General features: G+C 45.4%; 1 protein-coding gene across 5 annotated transcripts in view; it reads right to left on the bottom strand.

Annotated features, from left to right (window-relative positions):
- Positions 1 to 5,229: 5,229 nt before the first annotated feature.
- The window catches only part of NDRG3 (NDRG family member 3), an 87,298-nt gene continuing 73,098 nt past the window's right edge, over positions 5,230 to 19,429 (bottom strand). For 2 of the 5 annotated variants that reach the window (XM_082644634.1, XM_082644635.1), the window contains 8 exons: positions 17,566 to 17,669; positions 16,351 to 16,416; positions 16,179 to 16,230; positions 12,446 to 12,493; positions 9,262 to 9,297; positions 9,125 to 9,176; positions 7,893 to 7,931; positions 5,230 to 6,814 (listed from right to left, as the gene is read on the bottom strand). In XM_082644634.1, the coding sequence (XP_082500760.1) occupies positions 6,633 to 6,814; positions 7,893 to 7,931; positions 9,125 to 9,176; positions 9,262 to 9,297; positions 12,446 to 12,493; positions 16,179 to 16,230; positions 16,351 to 16,416; positions 17,566 to 17,669 (579 nt within the window). In that variant the 3' untranslated portion in view covers positions 5,230 to 6,632. The remainder of the gene's footprint in view (positions 6,815 to 7,892; positions 7,932 to 9,124; positions 9,177 to 9,261; positions 9,298 to 12,445; positions 12,494 to 16,178; positions 16,231 to 16,350; positions 16,417 to 17,565; positions 17,670 to 19,429) is intronic. The other 3 variants (XM_082644636.1, XM_082644638.1, XM_082644637.1) reach the window with 2 other exon arrangements.

Here is a 19,429-nt window from a genome sequence, read left to right as displayed (position 1 = left end):
GACAGGACAGAGTTCACTCTAGGCACACCAGGACCCACGGCTAGGTGGGCAAGGGGGATCTGAGGGGGCTTGGGAGCTGGCTGGCATGTCTCACGCGCTAAGGTGACACTGAGCACACTGTTACTGGTGTCACAGGGCAAAGTAAGACGCCTGGGAGACTGTATGACACAGTGATGACTTGCAAGCCTTTACAGGATTGGTTGTCGAACCACTTCCCTCTCTTTGCCTCCATTTCTCCATCTGAAAAATGGGGATAACGGTACCCACCATACGGGTCTGAGAGATAACGCATGTGAAGAGCCAGGTCAGGGCCTGCTTTTCCTTTTTCACGCTCCAAGTGTCACTTCCCCAGAGGCCATTCCTGGGGACCTTCCCTTTTCTCCCTCTCGGGGCTCCCTGCTGTGCTCCTCCCAAGTTTTAATTATTCACGTACTAGGGTGCTTGTTTAATGAGCCATTATTCTAGAGCTTGTTGAGAACAAGGACCTCTCTGCCCATTTCCTCAGCATTTTCACCCACACAAGTGGATCACCCACACTTGATACACATTATCTAAATGCACGAAGTGATTATTAGCTCTTTGGACAGGTGTCTTATCCTTAGAATAATTTAAATTCCCAGGTTTCCAGGGTAATGCCGTTTTTTCAAACACTATATGTATTAAGATGTTGTGGGGAGACAGTTTCATTCTTTCAGATGGTTTTCAGTCTCTTCGTTAGAGACAAGGCATAATTATACCCGTTTAGGGACATAGCAGGCTCCGTCCTTGCCTTTGACCCTTTTCCCACACCTGGGTGAAGACAGGTGTCCGTCATGATGGTGGAGTGACTCCCATGGCCTCACGGGCCTTCCTGTCCGAGGAGCAAGGATCCGGCCCTGGAAGATGGAACAGCCGTCTGTAGTCTCATGCCATCCACGTGCGGATGACGGCCTGTTTGCTCCTGCCTCCCGGGGGAGCTCCGTATTCATGGGACAGGAGAGCTCTCTACCACAAACAGGCCCACCGTTCGGGAATGGCTCCCGGCAGCCACCTCCTGCTCCGACTGTGGGGTCCTGAAGCCTTGGCAGCCCGAGATGGCACTGCTACCTCCGGGGGTCTCCGCTTCCCTCAATGCCATGGCACCCCTTCAGGCCAGGTTTTCAATAGTCCTTTCCCCGTGGGTATGGGGCACGTGCTCTGTGCTTAACTGTGCAGACAGACGGGTCCAGAAAATCCCTGGGAGAGATCATTCCTGGGGAGCACGAGTGATTCAGACCAACCAAGCTCGAGCTGTGTGACCTCAGGCAAAGCGTGTAACTTCTCTGAGTCTCACTGGTGCATCTGGGATAATACTGACTCCATGGGGCTGTGAGGAGAAGCTGAGGGGCCCGGCACGGAGTGTGTGCTCAGTAGAGGTTAGTCTCCTTTCCCCTGCTTCAACAAGACAGTCACCAACCACACTGAACCGAGACTTCTCCCCAGTGCAGGTGGTGCCGGGGGCTGGGCCCATGAGGCCGGAGAACCCTGCACTCAGGCCGGCAGAGCCCCCAGCACTCTGCCAGCTCCCTTCACCTGGTCCCGTCAACGTCAGGCCTTCTAGGGGCAAAATGAAGACGGTGGGTGGGCAGACCTACGAGGGGGAGATGGTACTGGCCCGAACTTTTAAGAATCTAATCATAATTGTCTAAGTATTTGAACAACTTACTACATGTTAGGTAGGCGCTTTCTAGGGGACCCAGGCATGGGCGGAAGCAAAGAGTTAAAGGCAGCCGCGGTCAGCATGTGGAACATCTGGTGTTTTGACCATAGTACTTGACCCTTTGAGAGGTCGGCAGGGTTTGAATGCCATTCAAAACAAGGACCAGGGCCCAGGGAGAGCAACGTCGTGCTCACTGCTCGTAGCTGGTTAGTGCAGAGCTGGATCTACAATCCGCGTCTTTTGTGTTTTTCTGAAGATAATTTTCTGCAGATAATTTCTCAGTGGCGGCGTAAGTGATAAATTTGGATTGAGCTGAAGGGTGACCTCCCTCCCTTTCAACTGAGAAAGATCACCCTTTTAAGAATTGTAGACTCTAGAGCTGAACGTGACTTCAGAAGTTATAATCGAGACTCCTCTTAGCCACTGACACTGTGTCCCAATCGTAAAGCCCACTCCCAGTCTTGAGGGGACCATCCTTCCACACAGTTCCAAGGCCATCGGAAAACAAAAAACAAGCGTACTTACTGTTTTCCTGTCATCAGAGGCTTGGGGCAGGGGCTCGGCTAGGACGTATGCTTTAGCTGAAGAGGTTAGGGCTTTGGGGGGCCCCTTCTGGAAGTCTGCCAATGTCCTTAGTCCTAGGTCACCCGGGACCCTCTCAGCCTGGGAGTCTTCAGGGAGAGGCTCTTGATATTGCTTTGGGGAGCTTGGCATCTGCCTGTGGTCAGCAGTCTGTACCCCAGGGATGGGACAGGAGCCCCATGCTCCTTAGAGACCTCCAACTGGCTGGCCCTCCCAAGCACAGCCAGGCCAGGACGCAGGCTCAGGGCTCTTCAAGCTCTGTCACAGGGTCCTTGGAGCTCCCAGCTCACATCTGCAGGCTCTGTGGTTCTCACAACCACCCGTTTCCTCTGACGGCATCACAGACCATCGAGGAGCCACCTTCCCCAAGTTCCTGTTTATGGGGGAGAAGCAGCTGCCTCATCATGATCCTGGAGGGAGAGGTTTCTCTCTGACTTTGTGGCTCGGTCTGATCCAAGGAACACAGAACCAAGCTAAATGAGCAGGAGTTTCCCATGCTTACCTGGTCATAATAATCACCTGAGGGGCTTGTTAGTATCAGATTCCTGGGATCTCCCCACATCTTCTGAATCCAAGTCACCAGAGGAGCAGCCCAAAAATGTGAATCTTAAACACTCCAAGAGATTCCTTTGACTAGCGCGTATGGGAAGCACTGCCTTGGAGTGTCCCCACCATTAATGTGCATAGGAATCCCCTGGGGATCTGGTTAAACAGATTCTGGTTCGGTGGGGTTCAAGATTCTGCATTGCTAACAACTCCCAGGCGATACCCATGTTGCTGGTTTGGGAACCACACTTTGCGTAGCAGGACCTGGACAGTGGTTCTTCAAGTGCGGTCCCTAGGCCGGCAGCCTCAGTATCATCTGGAAATTTGTTAGACATGCCAGTTCTCAGGCTCCATCTCTCATCTACCCAATCAGAAACTCCATGGTAGGGGGCCAGTAACCTGTTTTCACAAGCCCTCCAGGTGATTCTGATGTACACCCTAAACTTAAGAACCACTCGGCTAGCCCTTTGATTGGTATGTTTAAATCAGTCATTAAAATTTAAATTTAGGGAATTCCCTGGTTGTCTAGTAGTGAGGACTCCACGCTGCCACTGCTGAGGGCCCGGGTTCCATCCCTGGTTGGGGAACTAAGATCCCACAAGCCGTGTGGCGTGGCCAAAAAAAAAATTTTTTTTTGAATTTAAATTAATAAAAATCTCAGCTCATTAGTATCTAAATAACCACCCATTCACTGCCTCCCCATTAGGGCTTAGCAATCCTGGAGACAGATGCTTTTAACATGAAACCGCTATTTCACAGACAATGCAGCCTTTTCTGGGGCCTTGAGCACACCTGGGCTCTCGTTCTCCCTTTCTCCCGGGGACGGCTGGTTTGAGATTTAACTCCTGCGGCACCTGGCGTGGAGAGCTGAGGGAGCCAGAGTGGAGGTTCTAACCAGGATGTTAGGGTGGGTGACGGCCACTCAAGGATATGGCCTGTGGCTGGGAGGGAACTGATCACAGGCCCACCCTCCTGCTCTTGCCCCCACACCACCACGATGTCCACCTTTTCATCTGACAGGCAGACTTTTGGACTGGCCTTAAGGAGAGGCCCATGAACGAGGAAGGAAGTGGGGAATGACCATCTATGGTCTCAAAAAAAATCCTACCATATCCTCTCCCGTTCCACTCAGGGAGGCACCTGAGAATTAGAGAGTTTAAAGCCTACATCTGCTGCTTTGTTAGTTTTTTGACCATTTGTAAATTGGTTACCTCTAGGCCTGTTTTCTCATCCACAAAACTGGAATAGGGTCTCACTGGCTCAGTAGGAGGAACATTCAGGAAGGTGTAAGGGCGTGGCCTGTAGTTAATAAAATACTAAAATGCATCGATTTTGGAAGAACTGGGAACTTTTTCTAGCTAGATGTCCTTGGCCAAATCACTTAACTTTCCTCAGCTGTTCTTTGTCTGTAAAACACACTGCCACTTTGCAGAGTTGCCATGAGAACTGGGTGAGACAATTTATACGGAGAAGCTTCACACAATCATCTTGGGTAGGTAGCATCGACCTGGCCACTTCCTTGCCTCTCACAAAGCAGGTACCCCAACCTGCTTTTTTTATTTTTTTTATTTTTGGAATACATTGAATAGGAAGAAAGGAAATGAAAATGAGAAGAGGATGAGTGTGGTAAGGACCAGCCAGTTGGGGCCCGAGTCCACGCACACAGCCAAGGTGGGAAACAGGCAACCATCCCTGCCGATGTGTAGCCAAGGCAGCTGGAGCAAGGTGGGTTCGTAGAGCAACTGTGCCCATGAGACCACCTCCAGCTCTGGAACTCTGCTTTTGCCTGTTTTGTAAAGACCTCAGCACAGTCACCTGTATCGGCCCACATGCATTTGTTTCCTGTCCTCTACCAGGATGGACAGGGTCGAGTCATTTTACAAGTATCTGCCACAGACACAGCAACGTCGATGTAGTGGTAGCTGCAGCCCCTGGACCATTCAAAACTGACCTGAGATGGCTGCCTCCTGGAATTATCCTTGGTGGGTATGAAGACAGCCCCTTCTGGCAAAATACAGTTTGGTCTGTTGGAGGAGCCCTGGCAGGTGGCTGCAGATTACTACATGAGGGGTGGGAGGTGGCAACTGCACAAAGAGGGCAGAGCTGAGACGCAGAATGCCTTTCCAAGAGCTCGGCTTCTCCCGCATCACCTCACGGTCAGGCTGCTCACGGTCAGGTTTTCGGTTTGAGAGGAATATAGGTGTGTCAGATGGACTCAGGGCTCAGTCTCGGCTGGCTTACTGGTATGACCTCGGGCAAATGATTTATCCTGGGTCTTGGTTTCCTCACTTTAAATGGACAGTGTTGCTGGGTGGATAATCATCAGGTATGTGAGTACACCCAGCGCGGAGCCCACACGCAGTCACTCAGTACCCCCCCGAGCCCCAGGAAGTGGCTTGAGAGAAGTCACACCAACCGCCAGGTAACAATGAGACATATACAGCTTTATTTCACCATCCGTAAAAAGTTGTACTCTGACAGAGTAACGCATTCCGTATCTCAGCAGAAAGCAAATGCTACATCTGAAAAGCCCCTTCCTAAGATCAGAACTGTGTAACCCTTCTCTACGTAACATCTCAATGCCCTCAAAGCTGGGCCCTTACTGGGTGGCAGTTGCTTTCACCCTCCTCCTGGTGATACTCTGTGACTGTGACTGTGACTCCCTCACATAGCAGCGGACTGAACAAAATTCTACCCGGACAGGCTGCCCTTACAGATTGGTCCCTTCCCTCCTACAAAAGGGAGTTCACAGGAATAACTTCCTGAGAAATGGGTTCTATCTGAATTTCATTTAGCTTCCATTAAGTCTGCTGAAATCAAGTCGATACTGTTCCTCTCTCCCCAGCCATTTCCTCATCATCTACATAATTTTCAGGCTATAATACCTCTCCCTTCTGGGGCAATCGAGGGATGGAGAGTGTTCCTCCTGGGAGGTGCTTCCTGCAGACGTCTGGTATGTGGTATCAGACACTGCAGAGACTCAGTTTTGTTCTGACAGAGCAGAGGCCTGGAATTTCGTTTTCCCCTGTGCTAAAAAAGTCCAGTGATTAAGCCACACTCACTCCTCGGGAAAAACTCCATGTTGCATCAGAACCTCATTATTCATGGGCCTCTAAGAGAACATATCCCTCCCTTTTATTCACAGAAGAGTATATGTGAATTCATTTGGAGAGGAGAAGGTGGCTGGCCACCCGGCCTGCTTCTCTATGTAACAGGCTCCCTTCTGTTGGTCACAGTCAACAATCCAAACAGGAATTATGATCTTCCACATTCCTCAGAACTGCTCTCCTGAAGTCACTTTGCAGATCTTGTTGACCAATATGGAAGCGAAAGGGAATGCAATGGCCTACCCAACCTAGAAACCTGTTCTGCATATTTCCCCTAAAAACACCACTGAAAATGCAAAAAAAGAGTCCCTTTTTTTTGTTTTTTGCAGAAGCTCTACAAGAAAGCCTGTCTAAAATCACAGAACTATGCACACACAAACACAGACACGCGTGCTCACACACATACATCAGGATCAAACAATCTTAGCTACATAGTTGGGAAAGCACAGGGAAAAGCTGGCAAGAGAAGATATGGAGATCTGACCAGCTGAAGATGTTGGAATGCTACAGTAATGGCATGGAAGTGGTTCTTGGTACATACAAAAAGGGGGGTGGGCAGGCAGAGAGGATGATTAATCCAGGATACCAGAAAGAGAGAGTCAGTGGCCATGCAAGACTTAAAGATAGATAAGATGCCAGTTTGCTGGATGAAGTGTTATATTATGGAGTGCTTGTTTGAAGGGGGGTGGACTTGCATGGTCCAGGGGAGGAGCATCTGCTTAGCAGGACACCTCCATGGTCTGGTGTCTGTCCAGAACATCAGGAGACTCAGAGGATTCTTGAGCTCCATCTGAGTGATTGCTGGTGACAGATCGGCTGAAGGCACTTTCTCCAGAGCCGATGCTACTTGAGGTGGAGTGGGTCCGTGATCGGGCGAGCCGGGTCATGCTGGCAGATGGGACTGTAAGAAAGAACCAAGAGGACTATAGGAAGGAGCCCTGGTTCAACTCAGCTAATCTAGAAGTTTCACCAAAAGCTTTACATTTCGCTTTCCCAACCCATTTAAGGTGACACCAGGACAAGACAGAGCCATCCCCACTTTGCATTATTGGCTCTAGGTGAGGGGCTATAGGCAAGGCTGCTTTAATCCTCCGGTTCTGGCTGGAATCTCAGCTGATTCTAGTCCACAGCAGAACAAGGGGAAACCTAAGTCCAGAGTATAGCCTCTTAGCTGTGCCCATGCCATTCATAAGGTGATTAGGAAGCAGGCTTTGGGAACCCAAGCAGGTAACCAAAACCTGCAGTGCATGCAAGACTAAACCAAAGAAAGACAAACCACACCACACAAGTAGGAAGGTGTTTCACAAACACAGTGCAAGCCCGATACAACAAGACTACCATCCGTGTCCACAGGCGACCCTTGCTACCTGGGGAGGAGACATGGAGGAAGATGAGGTGTAGGGAGGGCAGGCAGGCCTGGAGCTGGTCTCTGCACAGGGGGTGAGGTACAGGCTGCCTGTGAGGAACAGCACTGGAGGTGGCTGTTTAACTCAGACTCCTGCCTACTGCCACTGCTTTGTCTGTAAGGTCCTTCCAGCTTGGCCAGGAAAGGGCCTTACCCGGCATACCCCCCTGCCTATCTTTCTGAGACACGAGCCACTCCCCCAGCTGCCGTTTCAACGCTGGGGTCCGAAGATGCCATCACCTGCAGTTCTCCGGGCACAGGCTCTGACGCTCCTAACTGAGAATCCAGTGTCTGGGCTTTAACTCAAGGGATCAGTAAGTAGGTGGTGGTGGAGGAGGGGCCCTGCCTATAAAGTTTCAGCTGCTGCTGTGACCCTGGCTGTTACAACCCGCTCCTTTCCTCCTGGGGGACCAGGGCGGGACCTGGAGGCTAACTCGCTCAGGGCACAACGAACGAGCCACGTTCTATCGGGCTCTCACCGCACAGGAAAACCACGGACATGCTGCGGGCAGCCAATGCAGCCAGGAGAGCATGGCTGGGAGGCGGGGGCAGGGCCCAGCGTAGAGAAAGGTACCTGACTCGGTGCTCAGGTGACTGAGCTGCACATACGGGACTGGAAGCAGGATGGACACAGGAAAAGGCAGGTTAGTGACCCGACAGTGCCAAGCGGCAACCTTGGCTGCCTAGCAGACACTGACAGAACACTCTAAGCCAGGGGTGAAGTTTTATTTTAAGGGCCCAGAAAGGAGGTGAGGCCAATTGATGCTTCAATTACATCTCAGATGTTACTTCTCTCAACTAGTCAAAGGTTTTCTCCTTCACTATAAATAGCCAACCTGCTTGGATCAGAAATGGATCCAACAGCTGGAAGATCAGCTGCTTCCTAGGAAAGGAGAGGGACTTTTGCTCCTCCCAGAGGGATATGGGTGTGGGCTCGGTTGGTAGTGGCTCACAGACGGGGATGACACAGCCACTCTAGACGAGACATACACGAGCTGCCTGCCAGGTACAGGGCTGTACCCAGGGGCCCAGCTGCTGCCCAGAGCAGCTGCCCAATCGTCATTAATCACACTGATACCAAAGACAGGAGAAAAATCACCCTACTGGATAAAGAGCTCTGTACCTGGGTAGAAGAGTTTTCCTTTTTATAACTCCAAGAAAGGAGCAAGTGTGGATATTCTGTGACAAATGAGAAAGCTCAGGGGTCTCACAATACAAGAGACCAGGACAGTGGCACATGATATGGACACATCCTTGGATTCACTCTAAAATACTCTGCAAATTCATCTCCTGTGGTGGAGCAGACTTAACTGATTTAACTCCTTTTCTTCTGGAGTCTCCATTTTGTTTCTCTAGTCCAGGAGTCATTAACCAGTTGAGTTCAGATGCAAATAACAACTTCAGATTCATAGCTAGGTCTGGCTAAGCTTCAGTGGTTGAAAATGTGGGCTCTGGAGTCAGACTGCCAGGGTTTGAATCATGGCTCTGCAGCTGAATTGTTACCCTGGGAAAGGTGCTTAGCCTCTTTGAGCCTCAGTTTCCTTTTCTATAAAATGGGACTAATGACAGAACTTACCTCTCAAGGTTAAGAATATAGAGTGCCTGGCACAAAGTAAGTGCTTAATAAGCATTAGCTCATCTTTATATATATGCACAGATGAATGTTCCATAAACATTTTGGTTTCTACTTGATTTCAGGCTGGCTAGCACAGAGGTTAAGCCCTGAGAATTGAGTACTCATCAGATGCCGAAATGACCCCATTATCAATAAATCTTTGGTAGAATAGAAAGCTGTGTACTACTCACTGTAGCCCATTCCCTGCAAAAAGTACTTGAAGGCCTCGGTGAGCTTCCCGGGCTAGGGGGACAAAATAAGAAGGCATTAATCTTTGCACAGTCAGAGAGCTGGAATCAAATGGGTGCTTTTATAAAAATCTCCTTACCTGAACTACTTGGGGTAGTCCACCACAGTCTGCCATCTAGAAGAGGAAAAATATGTAAGTCAGATGAGACTTACACTTAAGGGAAATGCTCTGAACATCCATGGGTCCTTTCAAACAGGACAGGATCAAATTTTAGGTTCCTTAACTTAATGTTTAACTACATCCAAGTGTCCATCTCCTCAATGCACTCTTTTTTTTTTTTTTAATAAATTTATTTATTTATTTATTTATTTTTGGCTGTGTTGGGTCTTCGTTGTTGCACGCGGGCTTTCTCTAGTTGCGGCAAGCGGGGGCTACTCTTCATTGCAGTGCGCTTGCTTCTCATTGCAGTGGTTTCTCATTGTGGGGCCTGAGCTCTAGGCGTGCGGGCTTCAGTAGTTGTGGCACATGGGCTCAGCAGTTGTGGCTCGCAGGCTCTAGAGCACAGGCTCAGTAGTTGTGGCGCACGGGCTTAGTTGCTCCGCAGCATGTGGGATCTTCCCGGACCAAGGCTTGAACCCGTGTCCCCTGCATTGGCAAGCGGATTCTTAACCACTGCACCACCAGGGAAGTCCCCCTCAATGCACTCTTACACAAAGACTTAAATCCTAGCAATAACCTTGGATGTAATTTTGAAGGATTATTCAACATTAATGAGGAGTGCAGGGTCTAACTTCCAGGCCCATGTCGGGAACTTTCCATTTGGGTGACAGTGAAGTTAACCACTACCTTCAACCATGGTTCTGCCTCCACCTGGAGAACGTTACTTTCAGAGTCCTCAAATAGTGTGATCCTAACTTCTCAGGGTACCACACTTTTAAGGTTTCCTCTCAACTCTACATTGTCTTCACTTCACGACTAAGGGGATGTCTCCAGTCAGGCACTGAGGCTGAATTCAGACAACCTACTTGGTCAGCCACTTTCATTTCATAGTTGGATTTGGTAAGGCTGTCTCTCAATTCATAAATCTTTACAGTTGGTTATTCTCACCTGTGCAAAGATTTCTAGAGTAGGGTTTTATTAGCATGCATTGGAATTACCAGGAGGACTTAAAACTCAGATTCTTGAGTTCCTGCCCTAGAGATTCTTTTTTTTTTTTTTTAATATTTATTTATTTTGCGGCACATGGGATCTTCATTGCCCTGTGCAGGATGTTTAGTTGTGGCGTGTGGGTTCTTTAGCTGCAGCATGTGGGATCTTTTAGTTGCAGCATGTGTGATCTAGTTCCCTGACCAGGGATCAAACCTGGGCGCCCTGCATTGGGAGCACGGAGTCCTAACCGCGGGACCACCAGGGAAGTCCCTAGAGATTCTTATTTAATAGGTTTGGAGCAGGTCTCAAGAACTTGCATTTCTAACAAGCCAGGTGATGCATATTCTGCCAATCCGCAGAGAACACTGCTTCTAGGGCATGATGGCCAACCATGAGGCCACCCTCCTCCTTCCAGCTGTTATGCATTCCATACTCAGATAGTAGCCTATTCAGGCTGACTGGCATTTTTTAAAAAAGAGACATGAACCCCATGGTCTCCCTTCACTAACATGAAAACTTTCTTTGAGGGTGGACTGTTATTCAGCAGATGGGATGCCACAGGAGACACAGGAATTTGAGGTTAATAAGAACAGTTCCCTGAAAATTCTACGTGTAAGATCAGGAACAAATATTTAACCTGAATAAGTATCAAATAGACCTAAATGGCCCAGGCTGTATTTTCATGAAGGTTAGGAGTCAAAGTCTGATTAGAACTGCAAAACAGTTCCCGTATGCAGAGAGAATACTGGGAAAGACTGTTTCCAAGCTTGATACCTATCAAACAGAGAATCAGTTCCATCATGCTGTTGTGGATGGGCATTTTTGCCCAGAAATAAGCACATCTATGGCTACTGTAAAGTTGTTTTGCGCTTTTGGAAAACTGATTCAAACCTGCAACAAAAGCTCATTTGAAACCACATGCTTTAAAAAAAAAATTCAAATTTTAGACTAGTTCATCAATCACCTGGACCCCAGAACACTCTAAGTTTTGTCACCACAGAGCATTAACCTCATGTTATATTTCCAGGAACTATGGGCTGCTTCTGGTGGCAGCACTTCCCTTTTAATCTCACTTCAAAGAGAAAGGGAAGAAAGCAGAGGTCTTTCAGGCTGAGAAACAGTGAGAAGCATAAGATCAGTACTTAAATCTACTGTAATCCAAATTCAAACCAGGAGGTCAGGCCCTTAAATATGTCACTAGAGGCTCCAGAAAATGTAAGCCTGGGGTACAATCAAAATGGGGAGAAGCTAGATATATATATTTTTTAAAGTCATGGATTTTATAGTGTTTATTTATTTTTACTTGTTGACAGTTTTTTGCTTTATTTATTTATTTATTTATGGCTGTGTTGGCTCTTCATTTCTGTGCGAGGGCTTTCTCTAGTTGTGGCAAGCGGGGGCCACTCTTCATCGCGGTGCGCGGTCTCTCACTATCGCAGCCTCTCTTGTTGCGGAGCACAGGCTCCGGATGCGCAAGCTCAGTAGTTGTGGCTCACGGGCCCAGTTGCTCCGTGGCATGTGGGATCCTCCCAGACCAGGGCTCGAACCCGTGTCCCCTGCATTAGCAGGCAGATTCTCAACCACTGCGCCACCAGGGAAACCCGAAGCTAGATATTAACCCTAGAAATTTAGTACAAGAGTTACTCTCTATTTGCCCTAAGAGAAAGAAAAAATGCATTTACCCTTATCATAAGAATGTTATTGGAAGCTTCCTTATCCATACAAGGGGATTTAGCATGTAAATAATTTCCATTCATTATCTAATTTCTCACAATATTAAATAATGCTTATGACATTTTTAGTGACACGGGAAGATGTTTATATGTCAAAAAGTTGAGGAAAACAGACACAGGGCGATCAACAGCCTATGATCTTAATGATGTAAAATGTATAGGAAAAAGACTGATATTTTTACCAGAAGGTTACCTTTGGGTGGCAGGATTAGGGTAATTTTTATTTTATTCTTTTTTATATTTCCATTTTTTTCCTATTTTCCAATTTTCTACAATGAGAATATATTCAAGAAAAGAAAATTTTTTTAAGAGAATGAGAGAATCAGACAGAGAAAGAGAAGCTTTCCTTCTTTCTGGGCAACTATTCCAGAAATAAAGTAATTTGAACCACGTATAATTTACTCACTAATGGTTGGCAATGAGGAAAGAAGACACATTACCTTTAGCAAAGTTGTATTTACAGGATTCAGGCGAGAATTGCATTCAACCTTAAAAAAGAGAGAGAGAGAGAGAGACAATTTTATGAACTGCTAGAAAAATCAGAAATAGCTTGGCATGAGATTGATCTTCCAAGATCAATGGCTCATTTGGAGATGGCTGAATCAGCCAAATTACCAAAATACAGAGTGGGAGACATATTTATATGAAGTACTTTATATCTTGTATTTCTTAGTAGATCTAAAAATCTGGCAAAGTTCATTTTCTGAATCCGTTACGAGTAGAGTCTTTAAAGGACTACATGTTGAATCTAATTCCTCCTACCCGCTACATAACATGGGGACAAGTTACCTACTTTAAAAAGTGAACTGGACCGTGGCCCGCACCTGCTGGGGTCTTGATTTCCCAGCGCAACCGGCCCTTATGACTGGCCCTTATACCCCTCCCCTGCCCATTTCTCACCCCTTTCCCGTGCCCTGGAGGTAGTGGGTTTGCCACTCCTTACACCCTGACTCTCTTCTACCTCAAGATCTTTGGCTATCCCACAGAAAGTTGAACTCTCTATGGTTTTTCTCTCACTGTAGCCATTACAATTAAGAATTACAACCTTGTATGTTTACATGTATCGTATCTCATACCTTTGTTATCCACAAAGGCAGGGACCTCAAAGAAAATGTTCTGGGGAGATAATCTCCAGGTTCAACAATGTTTTATGGTTAACTTGATTAACTGGATCTCTTCTTTACACATGCTTGCCCAAGCACACATATAAAACACTGTGCTAAGAGCATGGAATCTAGTGGGGTGGAAATGTAATAATGTAATATGAGGCAGAATGAGATCACTTGAAAATTTCACTTCTGAGCTGAGTGAGAATAGAAGAATGAGTAGAATTTCTATAGCTAGAGTAAGAAGGGGTGGGCGTCTGAAGGCTTCCAGAGTCAGGGGGAAAGCATAAGCAAAGACCCAGGGGATGCGAAGTGAGTGCGCAGGGCATGCGTGGCGTTACAGAGACAAGCATGGCGTGAGGGTGCACTGTGGGGAGAGGTTGGAAAGACTTGAACTGACTGTGGAAGGCAAAAAGCCACAGAGGGTTTCTGGGGTGACAGGATGTGAGTTGTTTTAGGAAAATAACCAGCCGTGGTCTGTATGACAGACTGCAGAGGCAGCGAGCCAGTTAGGGAGTTATTAAAATTACCTAGGCAAGAACCAGTAACCCAGCTGAACGTTTACTCTGGGGATTGCTGATGGGTAGGTATTCAAAACTCTTCTAAAATCACAGGATGATCTAAAAGCCAGAATCACCAAATGAAAGTTTTTGCTCTATACAAATGACAATGCAGGCAGTGACAAACAAATGTACCCGTTTACTTACTATAGAAGGTGCTCTAAAGGGCAGAATGTAAAAACCGGATCCCTAACTGCCAGGCACAATGCTGAGAACACAGTAGATATACAATAAATATTTTCTGGAAGAATGAACTCCCAAGTCTGTATTTAATATAATAAAGCATGCTTTCCTTGGTTCACCACTTTGTAATTTCTGTAACTTTATAAGAAGTCTCAGTTTCTGGTAGGCCAAGAACAACAGTTGGTTTTTGACACGTCTACTCTCTCCCCAGCTCCAAGTGCAGAGACTCCGTCTTATTCATTTTTGTATTCTCCACAGCATCGAGAGAATAGGAGATGCTCAAAAAATGATGCTGAATGAATGTGAGCAAGAATAGCTAGCAACAGGGCTTCCCTGGTGGTGCAGTGGTTGAGAGTCCGCCTGCTGATGCAGGGGATACGGGTTCGTGTCCCGGTCCGGGAAGATCCCACATGCCACAGAGCGGCTGGGCCCGTGAGCCACGGCCGCTGAGCCTGCACGTCCGGAGCCTGTGCTCCGCAACGGGAGAGGCCACAACAGTGACAGGCCTGTGTACCGTAAAAAAAAAAAAAAAAAGAATAGCTAGCAACAGTGACCAGAATTTGTGGAGTTTCTTCCTGCTCTTCCATGCAAGGATATAGCCCTTGAATCCCTACCAACTTATAGGATAAAAGGCTCTGGCAGGGGAGCTGGTTTTGAATGCGTCTGGAAGAGCATCTAGTTTGTGGCACAGATGGGGTTCCTGAAGTTCTTCTCTATAAACACTGAAGGTGTGGAAATCAGAAAGAGAAAAAGATCTTATCTGTATTGGCCAACTTACACAGTCTTGAAAAATAATTGGTAATGTTGCTTTAAGTCCAAGTAATTTCCAAAAGGCAACTCAGCATGATTAGAGAATTCTGATTAAGGGTATTTTCTGTAAACGATACTATTTTCATAAACACATGTTTATGAAAAAATGGTTTTGATAGATATTTTGTAGCACGTATCTCTACCTTTTTAGCCAAAAAAGACTGACCTTTACAAAACTCCTTCTTGATGAGATCTTCACTATAACTTTATTACCTTTGGGGATTTTTTTTTTTTTTTGAGTTGAGAGTTATTTGCCTCTGTGCTCAAGCCACACTATGTATTTTACACTAGACACAGAATGTTTTACAGGGTAATTCAGGGAAGTGTGAATATACTCTATTGTCACACCTATCTCACCCTACCAACACTCCCCCTGCCCACCAACCTTCTCATCTATGTCTGCATCTCTGATTAATTATTAGATTCCCTTTCTAAAAGCTTTACTTCCTTATGTTTTGCTATAGGGTAGAAGTGAAGTAGGCCAAAGAAAACCAGATAATTTCACGCAGATACTTAAGTTATATATGCTGTGGGAAAGACAAGCAAGTGATAACAGACTTATGAAAAACTGTCAGCTTCATCTGTAATTATAGAAGTGCAAATTAAAACAGTGGGAGACCATTTTTAATCAAATTAACTACTAATGAAATTTAAAAGTCCAATGCTGAACAGCATGCTGTGAAACAGGCACTCTCATACACAGGCAGTGGCAACACACTGTTATGTCTTTTCTGGAAAGGAATCTGGCAAAACGCATTAAAAACCTTACAGAGGTTTATGATTTTTGACACATTATTTCCATCTCATCCCAGGGAAACGATCAAAGATTCAGGCAAAGATTCTATAAGGATGTTCAACAGCAACATTATTAACGGTGCAAAATCAGAAATAATCAACAGGAGAATGAGGTTACATAAACAAGGGTATATTTATAAGACTGACTATTATACAGACATCCTGACTTTATAGTATGGAAAAATGCTCTCAACAGTGCTAAGTCATGAGGTCCCAAAACACTGTATAGCTAATATCATCCTATCTATTGTAAAGAAAAACATAATGGCTTGTCTTTGAGTAATGGGATCATGACTTCTCCTCCTGTTCTCCTATTTACCAATTTTCTACAATGAGCACATATTTTTTTTGCCAGTGTGCTACGTGCTTGAGGAAAGTATACAGGCTCCCAGCAGCCTTCTCTATCTGTGGTGGCTGCAGAAGGCCAAGGCTGTCAGAAGTCTAACGATAAGCCAGTGGCCTTTACCTGTACTGCTTGCTACAGAGCGAGCTCCACCACCCAAAGCACTCAAGGACAGTCCTGATCCCTTCTGATGAAACACAGTGATCAACGAGGAATTCCTCCTCCAAACTGGGTAACAAAGTACAAACCCTGGTCTGTGTAATGAGAAATCACAAAAACTAGTACCTACCAACTGTTTCGAGTGCGTCAGCAGTGTGTTACACACAATTTATTGCATTTCATCTTATTCACCTTCACAACATCAGGACGTACTTACCACAGCCTCAACTGCAGGTGAATTGTCACCTACCACCAATAAAGTAGAACACCTGGGGAAAGGGAAAATAAGAGGACACTCAGCAAGCAGCACATATACTCCACTGAAAATGACTCTGTCTATGAAAGGCAAAGATGTTGAGCAACGTAGTGGGGGAGACTGAGGGACTTACTTTAATGTCTTTGATTTGGTATCATTTTGTCCCAGAATGGGTCTTTCGATCTCCAGGTCTCTGCGTCTAGCAAAACACAAAGGAATCAATGCACTTTTCAGGTAAAATCATGGCAACTCAGGTTACTTCCTGGTTGTGAAAGACAAAATGTATCAAGAAATCTGAAAACTATCTTTCTTTCACACAGATGAGGGATGGGGCCCTTGTGCACTTTGTTCAGTGGCATCCTGAGTGGTACAGAGCAGGAAAAAGGGACTCTGCAGGATGCTAAAAGGAGGCAACTTCAAAACTCAATAGCAATGCTGTTGAAATACTCAAGTCTTAAGTGTTCAACTTTCCAACTAGTTTATAGGAATAATTTCTTAAGGGGAACTTTTTTCTCTTTTTTTTTGGCCAAACCACATGGCATGCAGGATCTTCCCCAACCAGGGATCCAACCCGTGCCCCCTGCATTGGGAGCACAGAATCTTTAAGCACTGGACCGCCATGGAGGTCCAAGGGGAACTTTTTTGGGGGAACATTCTCCTGGTAACTAACAGTTCAGTGCAGTACTTAATAACCTTTCTGATTTCAACGAAAAATAAGGAGGCTTTGTTACACAGAGGAAGGAGCTAGAGAGACTGGGTTCAAAACCTGGCTTTGCTCCTGACCGGCTGTGTGACTCTGGGTTAAGTTACAGCTGACGCATTTCCTCAATCTTTTTCCATGTACCCAGAAAGCTAGAAGGAGCTAACATTTTCACCTTGGAGAAGCTGGTCCCAAGATAAGAATTAAGCTTCTCTCCGTGTGTGATAAGAATTAAGCTTCTCTCCGTGTGTCACTTCTGCATGATGACAGGACACCAGCAGAGAGACTGAATTGGGGCCCAAGACTTCTATTCTTTGCCTCCTCTACATGCATCTTTCTGTGCCACCTCAATTTGTGTGTTTTGTGTGTGTACATAACTTTAGGTACTTCTGGTCTCAAAACATCTTAAAAGTACAACTGGTAGTTGAACATGCCTGAAACAGCCTTCAATTCATGCATTGTTCTTGAAAGCTGTCTTCATTTCTGTCTGAAAGCCCTTCCCCTTCTACTGTGGTAAAAAGTACGAAAGCAATCCCATCACACAACACTGGAAGAAGTAGTTTATTTCCTCTTCTCCTTCTCTCTTAAATATCCGTTATCTTCTTAGACCTAGTCTGCATTTAAGTGAAGGAACAGAAACAACTGTACCCATTATAGGAACCCAGGAAGAGCTGCAGGTTTTCTTGGTTGATATCTTGGGCAATATGCAGCCTGTAGGTTTGAATCAGGTCCAGGTTGGCCTGCAACTCCTCCTAGAACAATGAAAAGAAGACACAGGTGAACTTCTGAGCTACAGTACAAGTCTATCTTGTTTGGTTTGCATTCTCAATGCCCAAAGCCAAAGCTCCCTGCCCATGATGGGAGATGGGGCAGAGCCTGGGGGGCCTACTTATGTACTGGGAGGCTGAATGGCTTCTTTTTTATTTGCATCAGACTGGTTCAGTGCCATATTCTGTGTTGAATGAGGGCACCAAAGAAGCTATGATGGAAAAGGTCGGTAATCAACTCCAAATCAAGCACAAAAACTTGGGGATATGCTCTGAATACCCTTCTCTGCAGCACAGAGGAAGCTGCACTAAACTTGGATTTGAGTACTAGATGTGAAACTTAGGTGACCTAACCATTCGGAAGCCTAGTTTCCTTATTTGTGTCTTATTCATGTTCTGCCATTCTCATAAAAATAGAGTGTCTGTAAAATAAAGATAATAACCAGCTACCTGCCAGGGCTGTTTTAAAAATTAAATAAGAAAAGTTATATGGACTGTAATGTATAAAATAAGTGGAAAGTAACATTTCTCTTATTAGCCATAAATCTGCATAATTAACTTATCTGTATCTTCGTCAATATAACGGGTATAATATCTATTTATATACTATCATTTAATAATATACATTGTAGTATTATATATTACATTCCATTTATAATACTTTATTAAGTCAATTTATCATTTATTTATTCTTATTACCAATACTATTTTTTGTTGTTGAGGTAGGACTGATTTATAATATAATATTAGTTTCAGTTGTACCACACAGTGATTCAAAATTTTTATAGATTATATTCCATTTAAAGTTATTACAAAATATTGGCTATATTCCCTGTATAAAATTCAAGAGAAACAAAATGGTCTATCAGTAAAAAGAGAATCTCCCTCCCCACTACCCATTGTCCAGCGGTCCCTATCTTGCTGGTCTTCTTGGAGGCCACCAGAACGAGTTGCTAGGTTTTTGTGTACATAAGCATGTATGTACATATATGTATACACACACACACACACCCCCCAGTAAATAGTTTTAAGCAGAACAGAAAATGTTTACACTGGAGGAAAGAAATGTATCAGGGATAGTGAGAGTCAGTAAATCTAAAGCAGTGTGTAAAGGTCACCACCAGCAAGCCTTGTAGAGAAACAGAGATAAGGAGAACGTGTATTTGCATTCTCACTACTATATGGGTTAAGTGAGCCAAGAATACAGTAGGAAACTTACCAACTGGATCAGAGGCTACCTGAAACTAAAGGGCACTGGAGCCATTCCAAAGAAACGTGATAAATGCTGAAGATACTAAGAAAAGTGAACAACAAATGAACCACATGGCAATTAGAGATGAAATGACCTATCCAGCTCCCCCTTGAAAGTCTGAAGGGGAACTTGAGCAGCAAAGTTTGAGATAAAAAAAAGAGAAGGAATGATATTGGTATAAAAGGGGTAAAACTGGCTTAAGTGCTAATGGAACTTCCCAGGAAAAGCTGTTACGTATAAATTGCACCCCCCACTCACATTTTTTTAAAACACAAAGTGTAGTCTGCTACACGTACCGTTCTACACTGTGCTTTTCCACTTAAAAGTATGGCAGAGGTCGTCATTCCTTATCAGGATATATGGAGCCATCTCATTTATTTATTCTACCTGTTTTCCCACAGGCTTGCTAGTACAAATGATCACTTTTGATTTTTGCTAACTTGATAGATAAGAAAGGGGATATCACTGTGGGTTTTTTTTCTTATTAGAGAAG

The sequence above is a fragment of the Mesoplodon mirus genome (assembly GCF_964341445.2).
Source record: "Mesoplodon mirus genome assembly, chromosome: 15".
Lineage (NCBI taxonomy): Eukaryota > Metazoa > Chordata > Mammalia > Artiodactyla > Ziphiidae > Mesoplodon > Mesoplodon mirus.
The sequence above is the reverse complement of the archived record's forward strand: the minus strand, read 5'-3'. Positions and strand labels throughout refer to the sequence as shown.